The sequence below is a fragment of the Colossoma macropomum genome, unplaced genomic scaffold, assembly GCF_904425465.1.
Source record: "Colossoma macropomum unplaced genomic scaffold, Colossoma_macropomum, whole genome shotgun sequence".
NCBI lineage: Eukaryota > Metazoa > Chordata > Actinopteri > Characiformes > Serrasalmidae > Colossoma > Colossoma macropomum.
In genome coordinates, this window is record NW_023495922.1 from 497,042 (window position 1) to 523,689 (window position 26,648).

General features: G+C 40.0%; 1 protein-coding gene across 1 annotated transcript in view; it reads left to right on the forward strand.

Annotated features, from left to right (window-relative positions):
- si:ch73-383l1.1 (receptor tyrosine-protein kinase erbB-4) overlaps positions 1 to 26,648 on the forward strand; it is a 316,113-nt gene that overhangs the window by 272,256 nt on the left and 17,209 nt on the right. The window contains exons 17-20 of the mRNA XM_036564034.1: positions 3,075 to 3,207; positions 9,155 to 9,277; positions 9,383 to 9,481; positions 13,265 to 13,450. Coding sequence (XP_036419927.1) covers positions 3,075 to 3,207; positions 9,155 to 9,277; positions 9,383 to 9,481; positions 13,265 to 13,450 — 541 coding nt within the window. The remainder of the gene's footprint in view (positions 1 to 3,074; positions 3,208 to 9,154; positions 9,278 to 9,382; positions 9,482 to 13,264; positions 13,451 to 26,648) is intronic.

Genomic DNA, 26,648 nt, shown 5'->3' on the forward strand with positions numbered 1-26,648 from the left:
CAGACAAAGCATTACTTTAAATGTAGCTGTGAAAAAGGAAACACGTGAAAGTAGAAATAGAAAAACACATTTTAAAGCAGGTTATGTTACAGAAACACATTTTCAATGGTAGCAGGAGTAGTTCAGTCTTTAAGGCTGCAGCCTTTTGGGGGTCTATCATTTACTTGATGGACAATAAAATTAGAGGACAAATGAGGACTGTCTACATTGTGGAAATGTGTAGTTGGATGCTTGTTTGGGGTTTTAATAGATTATATTTTATATTACAGAGAGCCTGCTCAGCATTCAGGGCTCTGTCTCACCTTCCAGTATTTCAGCATTAGTTTGGTTCAGTCTAGCCCTGGTGCCAGTGACAATTACAGCTGCTGGTTGTATCTGGTTGTTGGATCTAAACCCCAGCACAATGGATTTGGATCGATATTAGGTGGAGAATGTAGGACTTACAGCACAATTTATACATAGTTCTACATTTTCCCCCATTTACTAATTACCCAGTCTTTCCCAGTAATTTGCAAATTGGCTGCTTGTTTTTTTTTGTTTGTTTGTTTTTTTTTTTTTTTTTGGTCAGATGAGTGTAGTTGCATCATGCATAAAGTTATTCATGTATTTCTTACTAAACTGTACAACAAAATACTACTACTACTACTACTACTAATAATAATAATAATAATGATAAAGAATAATTATATTATTATTATTATTATTATTATTATTATTATTATCATTACATGTTCATAGAGGTTTATTATTGAATACATGACTACAGCTATACCTAGCTGAATTATTCTTAGGATATATATAAGTTATGTAATAAAAAAGTGTAAATATGGAATAAAAGACATCAAGAATTGCTATAATAATAATAATAATAATAATAATAATAATAATAATAATATGATCATGAAGAAAATCTTAACCTCTTTTATTATGTCTCTACATAACCTAAAAATAACTCCGCCATATTGCATTGTAGCTATGTAATTACTGAATAATAAGCCTATATTAAGTTTGTAAGTAATATTAGTAATAATGCCAATAAGAAGAACAACTAGAAGCTGAAGAAGAAAAAGAAGAAGATGAAATGGGATCTTTGGAAGTCCTGATAGTAAATTTTGGCTGACAGATCAGTTCTGAATCATGAGTATCACTGGACTCTGCTGTCATGACCTTAAATGTTACATAATGGAAAAGCAACTTTGTGCATTTTCATATCGGCTAATATCCACTTACAACCAAGGCTACTATGTGAAAATGCAGAGCAAACAGTCCTTTTATCTGTAACTGAAATGTTTTTCCCCAAAAGCCAAGCAAAGCCTTCAGCCCATGTTGCTTGGCATCACTGTTTGACATGCTAGCACTTTTGTTCATGAAGAATGTTTCAATTTCCATATAGAAATTGTTTGGCTTGAAATTGAATGCTGTTCAGAATAGCAAAGGTAGCATAACTCCTCACCTTTATAACAGTGTGGAAGATGAGCAGAGAGCATTCAGCAGCACAACTGGGTCAGGAGTGGAGTAATATTGCAGGACCCTATTTGGCATCCGTTTCACATCTTATCATGAGGAGCTCTGAATAAATGACTGTTGTACTCGAGCTGTGCATCAGCTTTTATTGCATTTGTTTGCTTGGATTAATAGATCCAGACAGATTCGCATCGGGTGGGCTAATCTGAATCTAGCTTTTAGAGTTTATTAAGTCCAGTAACAGGTGATTTGCAGCCTCCTGGGGGTTTGATTCAAGTCTAATCTGAGCAAAGTACTTTTGAAAAGCCCGGTAGATGAGACTGCATGAGTGAATATGGTTTAGAAAGCTGATTTTCACAAAAGATCAGACAAATGGGGAATTATATACGCTCTGCAATTTGAAGAAAGAAAATGAGATGTTACCTTTATTAATAATAAGGATAGCGGTGGTTATATTAACACAAACCCAATTCCAAAATGGGACAAGATGTGAAATCCTAATAAAAACAGAAAGTGCTGTTTAGTAAATTCTGCTTGACCTGCATTAAATTTAAAAACAGCACAAGAACACAATATTGTGTGTTTTACCTTATGAATTTCATTATTTTTGTAAATATCAATCAGGATAGATAAACATATCCCCAGTACATAGGAGACAGGTCTGCAGGCAGGCCAATCTAGAATCTGATTACACAGCCATGGTTTTGTAACATGTGCATAACATTCCTTGCCATTGTTATTTTGCAGCATATATTTCTCCAAAATGTGTTCAGCGATAACAAGTTTTCACAGATGTAAGCTACTCACTAATGCCATAATAAATGCTGGCTTTTGAACTTTACCCTCGGAAATTTGTTCTTCTTTGGTTCAGCAAAGACAATATCTATTATTTCCATAAACATTCTGAAAGAATTTCAGACCAAAATACATGTTTCCACTATGCATCATTCCATTCTTAGATGAGCTTGAGCCCAGAGAAGTCGGCGGTGTTTCTAGACGTTGTTGATATATGGCTGCCACAGTTCATAGTACAGTCTTAACTTGCATTTGTGGATGCAGTGGCAAACTGTATTTACTGACAGCGGTTTGTTAAAGTATTCCTGAAATGTTTATGCAGTGCCATCTGAGGGATTGCAGGGTATTCTTTTTTTCACCTTGCTTTTTATCAACAGATATTTTTCAGGATTCCCTGAATCTTTTTTATTATATTGTGCACTGTCGAGGGTGAAAAACTAAAATCCTTGCAGTCGCTCAATGGAGAACATTGTTCTTAAACAGTTGGACTATTTGCTGATGCATTTTTTGGCAGAATGGCAAACCTCGACACATCCTTGCTTATACAGGACTTGGGCTTTCTTGTTAGCACACTTTAATAAGCATGATTGAATGTTTTGATATGCACTGATAGGTCAAAACAAATGACCAATGTCATGTAAATGAAATACATTTTAATTTTATTGTGCAGATATTTTCTCAGATATGTACATTTTGTAGATGAGCAGTTCATTCCTCTGTAGTGGTACACCAGTGAGGTGGATCTTGGTAGAAGTTTCCAGTGAAGTGGTAGGTCACTGTAATGGTCATTATGGTATTGTTCATATGTCCTACAGGACTCCGCTGATTGCGGCTGGAGTGATCGGGGGGATGTTTGTGGCCGTCATCGTGGCACTCGGCTTCGCCATTTATGTTCGACGCAAGAGTATTAAGAAGAAAAGAGCTCTGCGCCGCTTCCTGGAAACAGAGGTGAGGAAGGATTTCCAGGCTCCTTTGAATTCTGAGGTTGATTTGTTTGTCTTTGTTGTAACTTTGCTTTAATGTATTTCAACCCTCAGAACTCAGAAATAGCAAAGCATGGTGTAATTTTATGTTAATTTATTTCCAGTGACTAAAGCTAGTTTGGGCAATCAAAGTCAAAACTCAGTCAAAAACAAGGACAAAGCATGGAATTGTAGTAGTATGTTAGTGCCAAGCTAACGGTGGTTCATGTTAACATTTTGAGCTGTTTTAGATAAAATGTAGAGATTTGAAGCTTGTTAAAAAAACACATTCCAAATGTTTTATGGGTGTTCAGCTCCTGAAATTCTAACCAATGAGAGAACTTGCTTGGATGTATCTACCTAAAACAAATCCTGACTGGATTACCTTGACAATTGACAATACTTGCAGAGACTAAATACAACAAGCATGAAGATTCCGTTAAATTAAATAGATTGAAAATTGTAGACGTCTTTATTTATCAAGCCATCTCTGAAGGTGTAGGAGGCCCTGTGGAGATATTTTTCAGTACAAGTTATTCATTTTTCAGGAATGTTTTTCTGAAAAAATTAGATATAAAATAATCCATTTGCCCAAGGAAGGAGAAGGTCAAGGGAAAATATTGAAAAGACTGGAGTTTCCAAAATTGGTGCTCAAAAAATAATTAAAAGCTACAGAGAAAATGGGGCTCCTAACAACCACCTGGAAGACCTGGTAGACCCCAAAACTGCCCCCATCAGATAAACAGCACTTAAAGCTTTCATCTTTGAGAGAGGAGAAAATCAAGCTGCTTCAGATCTGAAAACATCCAGTAAATTGCAGTAAACTGCTTCTTACCATGTTAGGTGCATTTTTACATGGAATGAAATGAAACCATTTTACAGTGTGATCAGAAGTGGAGGGGATGATCAGAGATGAGGGGCAGGAGAGCTTTGCCCCTCCTCCTTGCTGCCCCACCTCCAGAGTCCAAAGGACTGGGCAGTGGATTAAAAAACATGGGCTGTCAATGTGTGTTTGGATAATTTGCGAGGGGAGCGTCAGTGTTATAGACAGCTGTCAGCCGGAGGGGACGCCCTCATGTCCAGAAGCTGATGGTCAGCCTGATGCATTCAAGTAGCGACATCCACTTAAACAAACCGGCAGAGTCTGACTGCGTGTGTGTGTGTGTGTATGTGTGTGTGTTTGTGTATGTGTGTGTGTGTGTGTGTGTGTGTGTGTGTGTGTGTGTGTGTGTGTGTGTGTGAGACATTCATTGACACAGCAGTTCAGCTCTGGGACTGGAGCCCAGTCGCTCTCTCTCTCTCCCTCTCTGTATCTCTGTCTCCCTCTCTCTCTCCCTGTATCTCTCTCTCTCCCTCTCTGTATCTCTCTCTCTCTCTCTGGATTTCTCTCTCTCTCTTTCTCTCTCTCTGGATTTCTCTCTCTCTTTCTCTCTGTATGTCTCTCTCAAGTGTCTCTCAGTCACAAAAATGTAAAAGGAAGCTCAAATAGAATACTAAAGAGAAAATGTTCAGACAGTTCACATCTCTCCCTCTCTCTCTCTCTCTCTCTCTCTCCCTCTCTATCTCTCTGTCTCTTTCCTTCATTATTTCTCTCGTTTTCTTTCTCTTTTCCTCCCCTCTCTCTTTCTCGCTCTCTCTCTCTTTCTCTCTCTCCCCTCTCTCTCTCTCGTGTTTTCCCTCTGTCTATTTATCTCTCTCTTTTCCTCTCTCTTTCCCTCTCTCTTTATTTCTTTCCTTCTATTTCTCTAGTTCTTTTTCTATTTTCCTCTCTCTTTCTCTCTCTCTCTCTCTCTCTCTCTCTCTATTTCACTCTCTACTTCCTCCTTTTTTTCTCTCTCTCACTGCTTCTCTACTTTCTCCTTCCCTTTTTTTTCCTCTCTATCTCTCTCGCTCTCTTTCATTCTCTTTCATTCTCTCTCCTCCTATCTCTCTCATTGCCTTTCTCTCCTTTTCTCTCCCCCTGTCTGTTTTTCTGTCTCTATTTCTTTCTCTCTTGCTGTCTATTTCTCCTTCTCTATTCGTCTGTCTCCTTCTATCTCTCACATTGTCCTTCTTGCCTCTCTTTCTGTGTTTCTTGTACTCTATCTGCTTCCTTCTTTATTTCTCTCTCACTGTCTCCCCCCCCCCTCCCTCTATCTGTATTTCTGTGTCTCTCTCTCTCTCTCTCTCTCTCTCTCTCTCTCGTTTTCTGTTGATACAGTAAAACTACACTAGCTGGGGTAACTATTAGTCAGACTACAGATTTTTTTTAGCATTAATTATCTTTATTTATCTTTAGGTATTTTTTTTTCTTTTTTAATGTTAAATGCCAGCTGCCCTTTTACATTGTGTGGAAAAATCATGATAAATGAACGCATGGATGGTCCAAAAACTTGGACTAAAATCTCTGCACATAACTTCTCCTGTAAAGTTGCCATTTGGGAGATGAGTTACACTGACGATATGCTAGTTTTTCTGTACCTTTGCTTCTGATTCCTGGCCCACATTACAGAACAATGGGGCCAACTATTAAGGCGGATTGTGAAAGGTGTCCTGATCTGTAGCAGGTCCTAAATGATTATCTTCCCAGACTGACATCATGCATGAAAGTCTGTTAACCAAGAATGAAAAAAACATTTTATACTTACCAACATTGCAAAAAAACAAATACAACATAGTGTCTTTCACTGTTAAACAGTTAAATGCACACATAACCAGCACTGGAATCTGTTCCTTGTTTGTTTTGAAGTCATGTTTGTTTAGGTTTGAAATTCTGAGCGATCTCTGCTTCTGGGTTGGTGTTGTGCTTTGTCGATGGAAGGATGACAAAAACATCAGTGCAATCTGTCATCGTGTGCCAGATCTCTCAAATCTACAACATCTGTTTGAATTTTAAAACTGCTGTAGTCTGGATCAGGCATTAGTGAGTCACCACAATATTTAAGACCAGCCCAAAACTGGGCCTCTATCAAACTGTATCTAAATGCAGTGCAGCTATTTAGCACAGCCTGTAATTCTGAGACTCTATTTCAGCACCACTGGTGTGGACAGCTCCCACTAACATTTCATGCACTGAAGATTTCCGCACTAAGGATGCCGGACAGCTCCCTGAGGCCTGAGTAGTGCTATGGATCAAATAACCCAACAAAACCGAGCAATAAAAACCAAACACTTTCACTTTCCAAATGCCAACAGATGGGGACAACGATTAAGTCCCCAGTTGAGTTAATTCATTATTTCAAGCCAAAGCCACTGTCCACTTTGTTAGAGACACCTACTTCCACTCACTGACCACCTTATGAGCTCAACATACATTATACATCCACAGTCCAGTAACCCAGGAAAGGCCAGAAACATTCCATCAGCTTAATGTGTATAAGCAGTCAATGCTGGCAATGGGCTCCAACTCAAGATATCAAGAAAAGTCAGATGTTGACCCGTCACAAATTGATAAGTTTTCTTTGACTCCTGATTATGTGTTATTGCCCAAAATAACACCCAGACATTTATAACGACCTTGTAAATATCGCATCAGCCTAAATATGGCAGAAGCTAAAAGCATGCAAATCGATAGAATCATATAGTCATTTGGTCTGTTGAGGGTCAGTGGTATTCTGTCTTTTGGACCAGTAACTACGCCATCAAACATCGCTGTTATAGCAAAAGTGAGTCATAGCTACCTCTTTCCCCTCATGACACCATGCTAATGTTGTGTCATTTTCTCAACCGCATTCAATGTCTAGCTAAAGCATAAGACCTCTAGACGTAAACAGGTTGCATAGGTCAATTATCAATCAGTGTGAAGTGTGAGCAATTTGCACCGCTCGAAAATGATTAGAACTACTGACTTCATCCTTCACCTTTAACACTCAACCTGTGACAGACTGATTAGAGCAGACTTTGGTAACATTATGAAGAGATACATGAAAGTTTCTTCTATTTATTCTTGCGATTTAAAGATTTCTCCTTCACTGACTCAGCGCTTCAGCCTCTTTCCCCTCATGACATCAAGCTGCTGGGATGCTATAAAAGCTTGAACTTTTTGGGACTACAGCCATGAACCCTGCAGCATGGTACACTCTCAGAAATAAAGGTAGTAAACTGTCACTGGGGCCGTACCCCTCATGTCACTGGGGTGGGACCCTCAAGGGTCCATCTCAGTACCTTTAGTCAGGGAACATAATTGTACCATAATCCATTGAAATTATATTTTTTTAAGTTGTATTGGCTCCACACACCCCATCTCATCTCCAGGACTTTTATTTTACTGTTCTGTTTTAAAACATTAGATTATGAAAAGATACAAATACAAACTTTTCACCTGGATAAACTTATTTAAGGTACCCAACTGGACCTTAAAACCACTGTTGTACCTTTGAGGGAACATTTACATTGTTTGTACCTTAATGAATGAAAAATGTACCTTTATTTCCAACAGTGTATGGCTGTATTTTATCTGCCAGGAGACTATTGGGACAGGCTAGGCATCATAACAATAGAAGAACCCTTTTTGGTGCTATACAGAACCCTTTTCAAAAGGTTTCTGTATAGAATTATCTAAATCAGTTAGAAGAACACTTTCATGATGTTCATGCTACTGTATAGAACCATTTCATTTCCTAATGAACCCCTGAAGAACCTTGAATATGTATAATATATTTAAAGCCTTAATGTTACATTCAGTAACTGTGGTGAAATCACTGTAATGCACAGCCATGAATGTCCTACAGCTTTATTCAGATTCTGATGCAATCAGACATCACTTGTATCAAAGTATCTCCAAACCTGAGCCAGTTTCAGTTTTGCCCTTCTCTGTTGGTCTGTTGAAAGTTGCGCTTGGCTTTTTGGGAGAGCTATTTTTATTCGTGCTTAAGTCAGCACCTTTACTTGGGGATATTTTTTGACTGCTCTGCCCGCTGCCTCTCGCTCTCCTCTCCTCCTGTAGAAATTCTTTGTTTCTGATGAAATCCGCTTTTTCTTCAGCTTCGTTTAGTCTCTCCTGCATTTATCTCCATGTGTTAGAATCTATGTGTAGCTTCCGCTTCAAACGCAAAGTCGCAGTGTTGGAAATCTCTCCCGGGGCAACGTGTTAGCGCTAATGGCCGCAACGACCTCGAATCCGCCTCCATTTCCATGTAATGAATCGGTTGGGCTGGGCTGAATTGAACGATCAGCTGTGCATGAGAGATTGATAGATGAAGTCATTTAATTCCTTCCTGTGCGTGGCAGGGAGATCTCGCTCGAATGAGCAGTTCATTAATGTGCGTATAGATTGTTAATGTTTCCAAAGCTTTGTTTTGTGTGTGTGGTGGGCAGGACATTCTTGGGAAATACTGTAAAGTGTTTGCATACATTTATTGGCCACTTTAAGAGAAACACCTGCCTCGTAGCTCCACCTTAGTAGAGTTAGGGACTGTAGCTCATCAGTTGATGCTCAGTTTCTACACTCACTGTCCATTTTTTCAGCTCCACTGACCATATAGCAGCACTTTGTAGTTCTACAGTTACAGACTGTAGTCCATCTGTTTCTCTGCATACTTTGTTACCCTGTTCATCAATGGTTAGGACTCCCATGGACCCTCACAGAGCAGGCGTTACTTGAGTGGTGAATCATTCTTCGCACTGCAGTGAAACTGACATGGTGGTGGTGTGTTAGTATGTGTTGCGCTGGTCTGAGTGGATCAGACACAGCAGTGCTGTTGAAGTTTTTAAACACTCACTGTCCACTCTTACCTTGTTGGTCCACCTTGTCACACCTTGTTATGGCACAGTTTGTATTGGTCATCCTCTAGTCCTTCATTAGTGGTCACAGGATGCTTTCGGCTGGATATTTTTGGTTGATGGACTATTCTCAGTCCAGCAGCAACAATGAGGTGTTTAAAATCTCCAGTAGCACAGAATGTATATGTGTTTGTAATTGTGTTTACTAATAACGGACCTGCTGTTTTGATCAGTTGGTGGAGCCACTAACACCCAGTGGGACAGCACCCAATCAGGCTCAGCTACGAATACTGAAGGAAACGGAACTAAAGAGGGTGAAGATCCTGGGCACTGGAGCCTTCGGAACTGTCTATAAGGTAAAAACAGCCAGAAATGTGTTTTTGCTCTAAGTGTAACCATAAGTGTACAGTAAAGGCCCTTGTTTTTTACATGGTTCTTACTTGTTATATGTGATCTCTCAGGGTATTTGGGTTCCAGAGGGAGAGAGTGTGAAGATTCCTGTGGCCATAAAGATCCTCAATGAAACTACAGGACCAAAAGCCAACGTGGAGTTTATGGATGTGAGTGGAAGGGGAATTCTGCCAGTAATTTTCAATATCACTGCATAATTCAGTGTTTGAGATGTAAACAGAGTGATTCAGAGTGGTTTGGGGTGAAATGGTTCAGATGTCTTTACGGTGGTGGTGATAGGAACCAGGGGTTGCCATGACTACAACACAAATATAGACATTTTATTTACCATCCAAAACCACCAGCGAACCTACACGAGTCTTCTGAGTTTTGTATGGAATGTTGATGATGGTAAAATAGTGGTAAGTGTAAAGTATGGTTTCCTTAGGGTCTATTTTGCCTCACACTGCCCTTCATGTATCCCTCTGCCGTGAATGTATTTTAAGAAACAAATTTTAGGCCAAAATTTAGTCTCAAAACTGTTGGAAAACAATGTCTAAGGCAGTAAACAGCACATTCATAACCAATTCATGGCTACTAACCTTGCGTCATTGTTGTATAAATGCTGCCTGCATGTTCTAGACACTTTGAGTGGTGAAGGAAGTGAAGGTTGGCTTAATAGAAAAGTGTCATCTTGTGCCCTCTCTTCATGGAAGGCTGGGAGACGGTGTCTTTTAAACAGAGATCACTACTCTGCCTCATGTGCTGAGGGACTGAATGGAGGAGGGAGATGTCCTCAGTATGATGAAAGCGGACATTTTGGAACATTTGGTGGTTCTTCACAAGTGCGGTTTTTATAGCTGTGGTTTTTATTTGTAAAAGTTAATGAGGTCAAAGCTGATCTCCTGGATGCTAAGCGTTAAGGTTAAGATTGGGTTTGATCCTTTTTAGATTTCCAGATTCAAGGCAGCAGATTTCCAACATTTACAACATTCCATACCATTCTGTAAACATTAGACAGCTAACATTAGCATATCTTTATGGGTGACTTGTCATAAGATCTTTGGCTTTGTAGATCTTCGGCTTCTTTCCTTAATAGCAAGTCTGGCAAGATTCCCATTTTTTGGATTTTTACACAATTTAATCTTTGCCAGTTCCACCAATGCCAATCCCAGAATGCTAGCAAGCTAGGAGGGTGAAGTCTAGCATATTGCTTCCTCCAAGACATGTGAAGGGCCACCACATCTTTTCAAACTGCTGCTAAAGCAACGTCATCAGACATCTCAACTCTCTAATTCTGTCATATTGGCTAGCATCACACTGAATGGTGGGGGAAGAGGGACGCCATCCTAGAGTGGGAGGTCAGTTATGCTGTTGTGGACCCAAGCTACAGATGGCTGGGGCATCACTGGTAATCAAACTTGTGATCTCTCAATGATCAGGCCAGTTTATTCCTTCTGTGTGTATGTTTACGCATCATCATGCTCTACATGCGAATCTCATGCACAGATGTGGTTTAGCATTAGTATCTTTCAAGGGGGTATTTAGCTTTACACACATCAAAACAAAGTGCAGATGTCCAGAGTCCATAGTTTGTTTACATGTTGACTGGGCTCACAGGCCAGTGTAGACAACCTAAAGGATTTGCAACATAATGTGATACTACATTTGACCACTAGCTTGCCATTAGGACAAAGTGTTACATAGAAACATGTCCAGCTAAGTAGAGTTCTGTTATCCAGGTTTGGGTTCCGGCTGATTTTTCATGGACAACACTGAATTTGATTCAGGCTCAGCCCTGTTTTCTAATGAGTGATTTTGTGCACTCTCCTCCATTTTCCCTCTTGTGCTCTCTCTTCTCTCTCTCATAATGTTAGCTGTATTTGGAATAGAGGTCCACACAAGCTTGAAATTAAAGCCAGAACCTGACCTTTACCCACAACTTTGAAGCCCGACCCGAACAGGCCAGGCAGATACTGCTAAATCTGAGACCCAAAAGTTGGCTTCTTATTTGACAGCGTCTTATTCGGAATTTCCATTCCACCTTAAATAGTGAAGCAGTTACATTGTGGGAGTGCTTTTTAAGGTAGAATGGAACGTTTGAACATTAAGCTGACTTTAGCTTCGAGACATTAACAGAGGTGGATTATTGCAAACACAGTTTCACAGTGCTTTGCTTTGTTACTAAGTACTTGGGTTGCTGGGATTTTACACGACTGTAATATATTATCAGAATACAGCAATGAAGTCCCTGTAGTTACTGAATAAACTGGATAATAAGACATGTAATAAGCCTCAGATTTTAAGGGGTTAAGAAGTTCCTCTACTCACTACTGCCACTATAGGGCTTGGGTCAGGTAGCAGACCTCTAGTTCGGAATGGCTCTGGAGTTTTAGGAATCGATGAGGAAAAGGATGTTTTGGGTTGGTGCTCACAGTGTACCTTTCCTCTTCCTTATTAAGTTTGCCCAGTGTGCATTTCTGCAGGAGCAGCAGTAGCGTCAGGAACTTCGTAGCAGCAGGGCTATCAGTTGATCAGATGTTCTCTGTCAGATACTATCAGCAAGTCCACAAAAATGTAGTGGTATTGAATACTGTTTATATTGTACTGTAGATATGTAAAATACCCAGCATGAAATGTCCTGTCACTCTTAGTAAGTGCTTAGTAGCAAAGCAAAGCACAGTGATATTATCTGTGATAATCCTTCTCTGTTTGTGCGAGCAGATACGGGCCAGGATTGGGTTTCAAATTTAGCAGTACTGGTCAGGCCTGGTCAGGCCAGGTCTCAAACCCATAAACTCAAAAACTCACGGGTTCTGGTCAGGTTTGGGCTTTAGTTTCATGCCCTGTGCGGACATCTACAGCTAAGGTCATTGGTTAAAAGTCTGTACGTAAGTGGTTATTTAACATTTGCCTTCACTTTTGCCCACATATGCTGATATTCCTAAGAAAAGCTGGTTTATATTAAATAGACATGCAGTATATTTAAGTGCTGTGTGTTTGGTATTTATGTGTTAGCGCGTCTTCTCTGGGACACATCTCTCCTCTACTGAATGTGTGCACACTCATTCACACACAGATACATGTTGGGGTCAGTCTCGCTAATGGGGGTCACCTCTACTGAGCAGCAAGGGAACACCAAACACTCTCTCTCTCTCTTTCTTTTCTTTATCTCTCTCCCTCTTTCTCTCTCTTCCCCCCCCTCCAGGGCTTCACAGCTAATGTTTTCTCTGGGATGCGAGCATTTTGTAACCCCCACCGCGGGCCTCCTCACTCATCTTGCTCGGAGCACTAAAAGCTCCTTTGTTCTTTGGCCACTATTTTCCTTGAAGGGCATCTCTGCTCTCATTCTGCTCTCTTTGTTTTTTGTTTCATATTAATGTGCAACCTTTTCCATCAATTTGGGTTTAAACTCAAACATCCCCTATTTTAAAGAGTACTCAGCCCTAAAACATTTTCAAAAGGCATTTTCAGAACACTTCCATTTCTTCCGGTTGCTAAGATACATTCATAAATAATTTTGTTGGAACAGTACTATTCAGGCAACATCATTGATTTTATCCTACCCTTGAGTTCTCTTGAACAATAACCTTTGTTGTGTTAAGACAGGGGTCTTCAAAACGGGCTTTAGTTCCCCCAGATCAGGGGCGCCCAATCCTGGTCCTGGACATCTACCACTCTGCTAAGCCTCAACCCTGATCTAACACATCTGATCCAGGTAATGAAGGCCTTTAGGGGCATTACAGCCATGTGTTTTTGACCTGAACTCTGTGGTGGGTTTCCAGGACCGAGATTGGGCACCCCTTCCCCAGATAGTCTATGTTTTAGCTCCAACTTAACCCCACAGTGCAAAGGGATGGCGCAAAAATGTGGATCATCAGGGAGCCTTGAGGACTGGTTTTGACAACCTCTGTGTTAAGGCCTTGACCTGCATTCCTCCAACTCTCCACCAGGAGGCACTGATCATGGCCAGCATGGAGCATCCCCACCTGGTGCGTCTGCTGGGAGTGTGCCTGAGCCCTACTATCCAGCTGGTGACCCAGCTCATGCCCCACGGCTGCCTGCTGGACTACGTTCACGAACACAAAGACAACATCGGCTCCCAGCTGCTGCTCAACTGGTGTGTGCAGATCGCAAAGGTAAGAGCGTCCCTGTTTATATGTGGTTTGATTTGAGTCGTAAATTGTGTGTTCTGGTTATAGTTGCACAGTATATGGATGTTAATTGTTAATTGCTGTATTTTGGCATTCACAATAAGGCAATACAGAATTATCACCATGCACAAATGAGCCTCTAGCTAATCACTAAATATTTTATTGTGTGCTGTGAGTCATTTACAGAGAGACTGGGCAAATCCACAGCCAAGGTGGTAAAACAGGGAGACAATTATCCACAGCCATTATCCTATATTCATACATATGTGCCTATAAAAAGTATTCACCCCTTTGGAGGTTTTAATATTTTATTATCACAGAACATTGAATCGCAGTGGATTTAATTTGCTTTTTGGAAACATTCATTCAAGGTCACAAATTAAGGACTAATTTTGTTGGTAATAAGTCACTAACTGCTCTTTAATTATACATTAATTAAGTGTTTGTTAAGCATTAGTTATTACTTAGTTACTGATTGTGTATTTAGGAGTTAGTAATTGAGTAAACTATTTACAGATAGGTTAGTTACCAGCAAATCTAAAACATATCCACCCCATCAAGTCAGTATTTAGTAGACGCACCCTTGGCAGCAGTCACAGTCCCTGCTGTGGAAAAGCATCACCACAGCTTGATGCTACCACCACCATGCTCCACTGCGGGGATGGTGTTTTTATGATAATGTGTGGTAGTGTCTAGTCTGCTGGCCAAATTTTAGTTTCTTTGAGCTAAATAAACTTTTTCTAGAGTATTCCACATCTTCTGGGAAACTGTAGCCAGGGGACATGTAAGTTTTATTTAATGATACTGACTCACCAAATGTTGGATCTTCCACAGTTGTGGAAAGTTAGGGATTCTACAATCACTTAGAGCCCCGTAATTGCTCACAGGTGTTCTCCATTTAACTAATTATATGACTTTTAACACACCTTGGCTACACCAGTGATGATTTAGGAGAGTCATATGAAAGGGGTTAAATACTTATGCAATTCGTAGGAATAACTAGAAACAATGCACAAATGCTAGGAGGCAAGGAATAGAAAGAATTTACTCAAGAATCTGCAAAACCAATGGCCATATATACAGATAAAACTTGACAGGTGAAAACAATAAGGTAAGGTCAGAATAGGGCAGAGCTGGAATTTTCCACATAGATAACAGAATCCCTTTAATGAAACTTCTCTGACAGCAAGCTTCATTTTGGATGTGCACCCTGTGCGACATCAAGGGTATTTAATTTGTTTTTTCACTACCACGCAAAATGTTATATCTGGCAAAACAATTACAAAACGAAATTTTGTCAATATGATCCAGCTGTAGCTCTGATATTGGTCATCATTCCAATAGTCCAGTGAAATTATTCAGGCTCTTGAGCTTGAATCATATCTCAGAGGCCGTATTTCCAACTTTTTCTTCACTTTTCCTCTATTTTCAGATGTACTTACCTTGTTTTCCAAAACCACTTCTCACTACATTGTCTGGGAAATGAATGCCAAGGCAGGCTCTTGTTGAAATGTGTTTGTCCCCCCTGCATTGTTCCCTCGGCTTTATTTTGCCTTCTTCCACCAGCACACCACATGTACACTCTAAAAGCTTTTTGGTGGGGCTCTGGGATCCGTAAGCATCAAAGAGACGCCCCCATTGTCCTCCCACAGAAAGACCCCAAGTGGCACAAAAGCCGCTCCCTAATGGTCCTTCAATCAAGGGCCACAATCGCAAACAGCTGGAGGAAAGCTGGTGCAGCCAGCATGCATTGTTTACTGGCTTGACAATCTCGCTCCTGGCGAGCTTCGGCGGCCGAGGACCACTCCCTCAAACAGTCCGTTATGGGAACCTGCTGAGTCCTCCCAGCAAGTTCCAGCTCTTCCCTGTCCTGCCTTCAGTCTTCTCAGGCTTCCGCGACATGGAGCCTGCTTTTACCGCAAGGTTGCGGCCTCCCCCGCACGAGGCAGGGTTCGCAGAGGCCGGGCACTGCCTCGCCTTGGATTTCCAAAGCTCTTGCTATATCACGCGCCAGCTCCAAGAACATGCCCACGAAACTCCTGGGGAAATTAGGGACTGGCAGAGAGAGCGAGGGCTATGGAGGACACCTTCATCAGTGGTCGTTTTCCAATTCGGCTTGACACGCCGTTGTTGTCATGCAGAGGTGCCTTGTTTACAACTACTGAGAGGGAACATGCTCAAAGGGAAAGTCTGACAATTGTGGGGTGTTTTTTTTTTTTGTACATTTATTGCGCCACAAGCAATGCTGTGTATCACCTCTAAGGTTAGCTCTAGAGGCAGGCTTGCCAGGTCTAATATTGTCCTGGTTTGTTGAAAGTGTGGTGTACTATGCACAGATGAGCATGGTGAAGATATATACAGGCTTATGTATTTGCAACACTTAAGGCTGAATCAGGTCTTAATTAGAAACTTCTCACCCACTATATTCCTATTTCTAGCTATTTAACATCCTGTATGTGTTTGACACTGTCAGTAGATCCTCCAGACACTAAAATGACTTTGCCATCATCACTGGTTTTGCTCCTGGATCTTTCCACTGCATGATCCCAGTGGCTCAGTTCAATCTTCCTTGTAAACTGGTCATACTGTTTCACAAACGCATTAGCTAGTGCAGCACAGAAGTGCAGGCCTGATTCCTCTCAGTGTTTCTTCCTCATGATCTTAGACTTTTTTCTAAACAAAGTTGCATCTAATAAAACACTATTAGATTAAGTGACCCTTATTAGTCCCACAACGGGGAAATTTGACCTCCGCATTTGACCCATCTGTGCGGTGAAACACCACATACACACTAGTGAACACACACTTTTCTTACGTTACAGACGTATGGTATGTAATTGGGCCTGCCAGCAGGGCCTGGCCATTTAAGGCATTGATGTAAATTTCAATAGAGGTCATGTATCAGCAAGGTAGCTACTTCAGCTGGCCGGACACATCAGTGGACTTTGACTTGATGACAGATAAAAGTCTCACAGTAAGAACAGTGATGGAATAAAGTCCAAACTCAAATTGGGCACAGCAGCAAATGGACTACAGTCCCTAAGTATACAACAGCAAAGTGGACCAACCTCAAGAGGACAGTGAGTGAACAGAGATCATGGCTTTATGAGTGATCCTTGGCGTCCATCAGATATCCTTCTTTTTAGGTCAGAGGAGTGGTAGAGCTCTCCTGGAACTCAAAAGCATCGTGATTAGGACTGGATAGCTGATCCTCTCGGGGTGGCGGTGAAAGTAAGAGGCCTAAGAAAAGACTGAAAACCACAAACTTGTTTTCTTTCCTTTCCCCTCTGGCTGTATGTGTGTGTGTTTCAGTGGATGGATGATGGATGCACACAAGGGAAGGTGTCTTGTGCAATAGTCAGCTAATGAGACGTTTACTTGTAGGTGGACAAAAACAAAGAATGTCTTGTCCCCAAGCACATTTGATAAAATAAGACTCAAAAAAGTTTTTTTTAAAAACAAACCTAATACACTAGACTGTATTACCTAATAATACCTATCCAGGACTGCATGCAGGGTTATCATGATACCAGGATTTTGATATCGATACTGATACCAGGTGTGGTATCACAATGCTAGATACCAAATGATACCTTGACCGAAAATGAAAAAAAAAAAAAAACACTTGTCTCTCTGTGTCACTCTGGCCAAAATAGAGTGAAATTGTCAGGTTTAAAGACCTGAAATTATCCCTTCTGATGGTGGGAGTTACGAAGTGCTAGCTACCAAAATCAGATAGCTGATGTCACTGCTAGGAAGGTAAATGTCTTATTGCAGCCATATAAATGTGGTGACTGAAGTGACTCATAGGATGATGAGGACAACAGCAAAAAACTAAAGTTAGCAAGTTAGCTACCTGAGTATGTAGATTTCTAACCTCAGTTTGGCTTCTTGTATCTGGCTGAAAGTTTAAAAAATATCTCTGGCATCCATTTTTTACTGCATAAAGAAAGAATCAATGGCCGAGGTTAGAGTTATACTAATGCTAGTTTGATTGTATTTATAAGCCCATAGATCAGTGATTACAGCATTTCCAATGTCCGTAGGATGTATTTACACAGTAAATGTTGGGTATTGTAGTTAGAAAACACTGATAAACAAAAACTTGTGTCAGATTGCCATTTAGTACTGAAAACGCTCTTCGTACTTTGTACTGTCATTTTATATCATCCAGACTTTGAGCTGTTTCTAATTTCGCTGTTGTTGGAACAAAACCTCGTATCTCCAAAATGATAACTTTACAGGAAAAGGGAAAAACCTACTTTACTTTTAGTTTAAGGCAATGGAACCAGACATTTTTCCAAGTCATTTTGGGTCATTTCTTTTGGTCCATTCATCATGAAATTTACAAACAATGTAAAGGGCAAAAGGTATTTTTAAGTTATGTCAAAAACTGAAAAACGTCAAAAATGGAGATACGAGGTTTTGTTCCGACAACAGTGATTTGCTTTCCTACTTAAACGTGTGACATTACATTGAGATTTAGTGAGTATTTTTGTACATACCATTTGTTGCTTGATATTTTATCAATTTAATAGCTAGAACCTTGTTTGTAGTTTAGTCAGACTTGTAATTGGTACTTAGTGCTCTCTATAATTTTACCCAAAATAGCTACCGGAGTACTTTGTACCACATATTTACCCAGTTATTACCTAGAACCTATTGGGTATTCTGGTGTAATTTAGTTTAACCATATTTGGACTTACTTTAATGTTACCAAAAATAAGTATCTAGTACTATGGACTTTGTATCTCAAAGTTACCTAGTTAGTACATAGAACTTAAGGGACGGTAAAAGAAAGTGTTACCCTTCCTATCAAATCCAAGACAGTGGGACAAGTCGATTGAACTAAGCTTCCGTTTTTGTTTCATTGATTTTAATTTGTACGTTGTGGCAAATCACAAAGCACACCCTGGAGATTCTTGCTGTCTGTCATCACGTGCCGCTGATCATGGGGTACGTCTTTCGTTAGCCTGCTCTTTGGCCTGTGACACTGTCAAGTCACCTGCCTGCTGTGAATTGATAGGCAGAGTACAGGAGATAGGCACCGGCTCTTCATCACAAAGAGGTTTGGGCATTGACTTAATGACTTCTATTAATCAAGCGTCTGGCAGAGCAAACTGCTGCAGCCTCAATGACAACCCAGTCCGGTCCTACCTGCAGTCCCCTCCTCTCCTCCCTCCAGTGACATATACCTGCTGTTGGAGGTTGCACCGGTCACTCTGGCAGCCTGGTTCATGGCAGGTCTTCATTCAGTGATATTGGACAGCCACACACGGAGGGATAGTAATCCTAATGGTAAGAATGGGATTATGCTAATGAGGGTGTGATATATGTAAAGTAGATTAACTGTGGGGATTTTTCCCTGTTGAAATGTTAGACTTCTCTCAGCTGAACCAGGGAGCTCTGTTAATGGTGCAGTGGACACTTGGCACATTGCATAATGGGATATTGATGGAATAATTAACTGCAAAAGTACATTTCGATGAACGCATACTTCAACGAAAGAAAGACAGAGGTCACCATCTTCCGTTCCCTCACGCCATTTTCTTCTTTCGGTATCTGCCATTCTGTTGAATGGTGTTGGCTGTGACTGAAGCCATTAGCATTTACAGAGGCCAACTTGGCATCCATAGCTACACACTGTATCGGACGCCAGGTGCCACTTGGATTCGCTCCATGCCCTATCAGCTTGCTACGTAAATTAGAGCACTCAATAAAGCTGTCGAAGTAGGCGGGCATCCCAGTGATCCCTCCAAACTGTGCAGTCTCACCACCTTCTGACAAACACCATCATGCCAGACACTCCTTCGTCTGAGAAATAACTGTGCTCAGTGTTCAAGCAGAGGTTCTTAAATTGGGTATAAACTGTAATCTTTACAGAAACTCTTACAACTGCCATAGTTTTTCAGATGTTTTCATTTCTATAGTATTTGACACCGACCTGACTCGTCCAGTCTTGATTGGCCCTTCCCTACTCTGGTTCCACCCTGGCACCACCTCCTGATCACCTGCACCTTAATCTCACTGTGGACTCCCCTGTATATATACATCCCTGGTTGTTTGAGACCTTCATTGAGTCTTGCAAGAACATCTTGCACTTCTAGGCCATACTTTCCATGTTTTCTGTCTTTTTTGTAGTGCTTGATCGTTGCCCTTTGTCTGTTCTTTGTATATTTGCCCTTTGCCTGTTCCCTGGATCTCAGATATGGATTTTCCCAAGTTTGCCTGCTTGCATTTGACCAAATCTGGACAAATACAACTCATGAGCTCTTATAATTTGTTATAAACATTACTTATAATGCATTATGTTAACAATTCATAATGCATAATAAGCATGGCTATAATGTGCAATGCATTTTATACATATTTATAGTCATGTTTATGATGCCTTATAAATGCATTATAACATGTCATGGATGTGTTTATAGATGCTTACAAACATGACTTTCATAGAAAGTGTTACCAAAGTTGCATTATTAAGACCAAAAATTGATTTCTCAGCTGGTGTATATGGCATAGTGGACGAATACCTAAATACACAAAGATGATGGTAACACTACTCTAAGTCAGTGTTCATAAGGTTGACACCTACGACAAATAAAAAATCTATATCAACAATTATAAATGCTTATTCAAACAGGGGTATATGGCATAGTGGACGAATACCTAAATACACAAAGATGATGGTAACACTATGACAAATAAAAAATCGGTTACAATTTCTATGAATGTCACCTTTGTAAGCATCTATAAATGCATTCATAACATGTTATAGTGCATGCATAAGACATTATAAACATAGCTATAAATATTTATAAAAAATGCATTATACATTATAGCCTGTTTATTATGCATTACGAATTGTTAACATAATACATTATAAGTACTGATCATAACAAATTATAAGAGCTCATAAGTTGTATTTGTCCGCTCTAAGTAAAGTGAAGCGTACTGTACTAAAGCCACCTCCAGTGTTAAGAGTGAGGCTTCAAGTTGAAGTATTTACTGAAGGATTTACTGAAACACTAAAACATTCACAGTAAAGCACATTACAGGCTTCAAATGTCAGAGTTTAAACTAGTGCTGCCATCAGTGTTTTACCCAATGTGGGAAAGGCAATGTACACCACCGTTAGCTTGGTATTTGTCTTTACTTTACGCTCTCCAAGCTGGGACTGACTTCTTTGGCACTGACATTATAACATGTTATTAACACTATTTATAATGCATTATATTAACAATTCATAATGTATAATAAACATGGCTATAAAGTGTAATTCAGTGTAATTCTTTTTTATAAATATTTATAACCATGTTTAGAATGCCTTATGAATACATTATAACATGTTATAAATGTGTTCATAGATGCTTACAAAGGTGACATTCATAGAAAGTGTTACCAAAAAATCTATATCAAAGATTTATAAATGCTTATTCAAACAGGCATCAATGTCAAGTTGACCTAACACCTATCATGGCATCGATTTACAACATGAGCTGCAATGTCTGTCATTTCACTACAGAAAGTGTCACAACACAACCTTTTGTTAGAAACACATCAATGTCATGATATAGATGTTCAAAGTTGGTAAATGCAGCCTTTATATTTGTAGCTTGTAGCCAAATTAACACTGCACTACCGTAAAGTTTTACCAAAAGTAAGGAGAAGTCCAAAGGCAATGCTCTCCTATGATTAAAACGATTGCTTTTGTAAACCATGACCAGTGACTGAAACAGGAGCCCTGGCTTGTGTCCACTCTCAGATTTGGCCACACAGTGTCCAAATCAGGCAGCTCTGGGCATCTCTGGTCATAATTAAGGGAAGTTCTTCTTAAGTCTCACTGTTCACTTGCTGCTCTTGTTCTCAAGAGAGACTAAATGCATTGGTGGAGAACCGATCTGCCCAGGCTTAAACTACCTTAGTGTTATTTCTCAGTGCAAATGACTCCATCTTGCTGAGTGAATGCCTCTCTTTTGGCCTCATTAGTGGAGTCTTAGATCCTACTGACCTCTTTTTTCCCATCGCCCCCGTCTCTCACAGCGCCAGCTCTGTTGATTCCCGGTGAGCTTGTACTTTCCTGCTTTGCATTGTTGAATAGGTAATGCTGTTGATATTTCCTGGGTTACTTCAGAAACTGCTCAAAGTTCTCATTTGAATAACCCAATATGTTCCCTCAGATTAAACATCTGTGCCGTGACTCCGATTATAATTTGAGTCACTGACTAACTTTGGTCTTGGAGCCTCCCTCATGCACTGATTTGAACTCCTCAGGTATTGACTGAATCTGCTGTGGTACGGCAGGAGAAAGAAACATTAATATAGTGGAATATAAACCAAATCAGTGACACTGTTATGCAGAAAAATCTGCCTGATGTATGCACAAATTAAAGGAAGTTAAGAAAGTGCAAGACAGTGTACCAAATCCTATACTTCAGTAAAAGTAGTAGAAAGCTGGTAGAATCTTACTTGAGTAAATGCTGAAGTCCTTTGTTTATATTCTAATTAGATTCTACATGAGTTACATTATGAAGGTACATACTTTTCAATATGCTTAAGTATTTAAAGTATTGTACATTTTCTTTCCATCATAGATACTGTGGTATTACCATTTTGGTTACTGTTGCTGCATAGGACAAGTTACCATGTCAAAACTTGTAGCAGGTGATGCTTTAGCCTAAGTTCAGAATTTCAGGATTTGAAGATTAACATAGTCTTCAGTTGCAGCGCATACAGATTACAGTCAAAAAGGTAGTGGTCTCTAATTAATTTAGTAGCCTTTTTATGGGTTTAATTGATAATGTGGTCTTCCACAGTTTTTAACCCATCCTACACATTGTTTCTTGTGCCTTCAGTTTAGGAAATGGGTAGTCCCAAAAGGCCATGACCTCATTACGAGAGCATCTGGGGTCAACCGTGAGAAAAGTGCATGGAGGCTTAAACATATTAGGATGGGAACACAGTGATTGTGACATTTAGAAAACAGCCCAATGCTTTGTGAAGGCAGAGCTCAAATTAGGGGGCAATGATGCACTAGTCAGTATTGTCCAATGGCAGTATTGTTGTTAGCTCAAGTTAGCATGGTGCAAAACTCCCCCCAAAAAACTCCAGTTTAACATGTAGATGTGTGTCACTCATGTAGAGAACATATTACATGTAGTGAAAATAAACATCATGTCTTGCAAGGGAAAACAGTTTGGTGTCTAGCTAGCTTGGTTTAGTGAACAGTGACCTATGGTTGGTTGGCTTCAATCTGAAAGTGCACCATATTCTTTTGGAGGTTTTTTGAAAATCCAGATTTCTCCCACTTTGGAGAAAAAACGATACAATTCTACACAAGTTATTCGAAGAAAAGTAAAATATTTTACTCTAAAATGTGATAGAGTGACTGAAAAATGGCAATACTTTAATAAAGTACTTTAGAAAAAGTACTTGCATCCAGTACTGTGCCAAAGTCACCCTTCATTAATTTAATTTCAAGTCAAAATGACCATCAAGTAATAATTATTAATTCTTAAGGAGATATTTCTAAGGAGATTAGATAATCCACTTGCATAAGGATAGTGAATGTCAAAGTGAGAAAATGAGACTCCTAACAACCATGCAAGACCTGGTAGACACCAAAACTGTCATCATCAGATAAACAGCACTTAAAGCTTTCATCTTTGAGAGAGAGGAGAAAATCAAGCTGCTTCAGATCTGAAAACATCCACAGGTGTTTCTGTCCATTCTTTGGCCTGTGGGTCAAAAGAGTGTTTAGCTGAAAGTGCAACCAACTTCTAAGACTGAACTTTGGAGGTGTGGAAAAATATCCCTGCAGATTTCTTTAAAAAACTGAACGCAAGTCTCCCGAAACCAATGGAAAGTTGTAATAAAGGTAAAAAGTGGAAACAGTAAATATTGAAAAATGTTGATTCTTATACATCATTTTTTTTGTTTAATATGTTTTATTTTTCCTGATGCTGGAAATCGAGTGCCTGTTTTCACTAGAAATTACATTAATTAAGGGTGACATTTGCACAGTACTACGTTTAGGTGTAATAAATAAGTAATAAAACAGTCGTATGTAACCAACTGAGGCTTACGTTATTTTATGTATGACTGTGATCAAGATCTGAGCTCATTTTAAGAGGCTTTCACGCAGATTACAAAGGCCTCTTTAGAACCGTATGCTGTCTCAGAAACAGTCCTTGGCTTATGCTTAGAAAGACAGGTGCTAGTGAATGCATGGCAGGTTAGCTAGAGGCTGGAGCAGTCTCTTTTTTTTCCATATCTTTTTAAGCCTGTGTAGTACTTCTTAGTCGCCCCTGGAGCAGTCTCTTAGCCGAAGTTGAATAAGCTCTTCAACGCGGTGCAAAATTGAAGGCATGAGAAGTGGGGTTTAGATACATAAGCCCCCAAACCTTCCAATTACCTGTCGGAATCAGGTGCATTAACAGATTCATGAGGCCAGGATTTGGGGGCCAGGATTTGGGGGGATTGCTGAGCCTGATTGGATTGGTCACCTCGCGGTAGTGCCGCAGAAAAAGAGCTGAGGTATCACGGAGGCAGATTAGAGCGAGGCGGCCCAATTCAAACAGCTGCCAGTTTTCTCCCAGCGCTGCAGGGACTCCGTGGTCATGAATGATTTAGCGATGTTTGCATTTGAAGACTGGAGCAGGGAATAAAATCTCAGTCTAAGGCACTTTCTTATGCAGATGTTTTTTATTATTATTTTTGTTTATTTATTTAATTTTAGTTTATTTTGGCTGGACTGCAGGCCAGTTAACAGCCAGTGTTCCTTACTAGCTCACTCCCTTTATTAAGCTATACACCAATCAGGCATAACATTATGACCACCTCCTTGTTTCTGTGCTCATTGTCCACTTTATCAGCTCCACTTACTATATAGGTGCACTTTGTAGTTCAGACAATAATTTTAAAACACTGTGTCCACTCACTGTCCACTCCTACCTTGTCAGTCCACCTTGTGGATGTAAAGTCAGAGACGATAGCTCATCTGCTGCTGCTCAGTTTGTGTTGGTCATCCTCTAGTCCTTCATCAGTGGTCACAGGACGCTGCCCACAGGACGCTGTTGACTGGATATTTTTGGTTTGTGGTCTATTCTCAGTCCAGCAGTGACACTGAGGTGTTTAAAAAGTCCAGCAGCACTGCTGTGTCTGATCCACTCAGACCAGTGCAACACACACTAACACACCACCACCACATCAGTGTTACTGCAGTGCTGAGAATGACCCACCACCCAAATAGTACCTGCTCTATGAGGGTCCATGGGGGGTCCTGACCACTGAAGAACAGGGTAAAAGGGGGTTAACAAAGTATGCAGAGAAACAGATGGACTACAGTCGGTAATTGTAGCACTACAAAGTGCACCTATATAGTAAGTGGAGCTGATAAAATGGACAATAAGCGTAGAAACAAGGAGGTGGTCATAATGTTAGGCCTGATCAGTGTAGTTGAAAATGTATGAAAATTGTGCACAATTTAAAATACATGCAATTTTACAGTTGCATACATGAATATATGGGGGGAATTCAGCAAAAGTGGAACTTGAAGCAATGAGGGACATATTAGCTTCACGCTGTATCACTCTTTGAGAGAGAGGAGCCAATCAAATAACTGTGAATAATTACTTCAGGAGTGCTAAGATAAAGACCACCAAACACAGCAATGATGTTCAACAAAAGGTTGTTGAGCTGCAAGAAATGGCTACAAGAAAATAGCCAATCGGTTATAAATGCCCATTTCCACTATCAGGGTAATCATTAAGAAGTTCAAAGCAACTGGAGGTGTTAAAAATCTGCCAGGAAGAGGATGTATGTCTGTACTGACCCCATCCACAGTGAGAAGGTGGGGTAGAGTGGACAAAGAATCTCCAAGGATCGTAGATGGGGAACTGCAGGCATTAAGACGTTAAGTCTTGGGGTCAGAAAGTCACCCAAACTACAATCAAATGCCACCTATGTGACCACAAGTTCTCGGGGAGGGTGGCCAGAAATACACCTCTGCTGTCAAGGATCAACCAACCCAAGTGGCTACAGTTTGTCAGATGTTACTGGAACTTTCAGTGGAACCATGTTCTATGGTCAGAAGGACTAAACAAGTTTAAAAGCGCTTTACCTGAAAACAAACACTTGAGAAACCTCACCTACCTGTTTTCCATGGTCTATAATATCTAAATAAAGACTGTTCAATACAGTTGTAATGCATTTACATTTACGAGGCTGGAAACAATTCACCAAACACAGAATCTGTAAATGTATATCTTCTGTGAGGGTCTCTTGGTGCATGAGGTGGCCCACTTTGGCCTCATCCTATGTATTTATATACAGTACTGATTACACCCTTCATTTATGTAAATTTCAGTCAAAACTGTCATTAAGTAGAATTTATTCTACAAATTCTTTTATTAGTGTGTCCAAATTTAACCTTTATTACATCTTCCATTCTTTTTGAGAGGCTCAAAAGACTCAAACGAGAGACCCAAGAAATCTGCAGCCACACCTCCATAGTTCAGTTTTAGAAGTTGGTTGCATTTTCACAATCCAAGTAATCCAATTACACATTTGAACTCAGTCCATAAACTCTGATTCCACATCTCCGATTTTGATGTTCTACTGCACATTTTTCTTTCTCGGTCATGGTCTGGAGTAGTTTTCCTCACAGTGGAAGGATGGACAGAAACACCTGTGGATGTTTTCAGATCTGGGGGTCTACAGTGTGTTGCAGGTGGTTGTTAGGAGTCCCATTTTCTTGATATCTTTTAAACTTTTGGAAACTCATGTTTTTCACATATCTTATTTTTTCTTATACAAGTATAACTTCTATCTAAGAATTAAGTCTTATATCTAATCTCTTCAGAAGGAATAGATTGTGCTTGATGGCCATTTTGCCTAGAAATAAGATTTTGGACCTTTTTCACACCACTGTATATACAAAACTTTATATCTCCATTTTTGTTGTTTTTCAGTTTTTGACATAATTTGAAAATGCCTGTTGGTCTTTACGTTGGGTGTAAATTTCGTGGTGAATGGACCAAAAGAAATGGTTCAGAATTACTTGGAAAAATGTCTGGTTCCATTGACTTACATTAAAAGTAAAGTATGTTTTTTTCCTTCTCCTGTAAAGTTAGCATTTTAGAGATACAAGGTTTTATTCAGACAGCAGCAAAATGCTATTTAC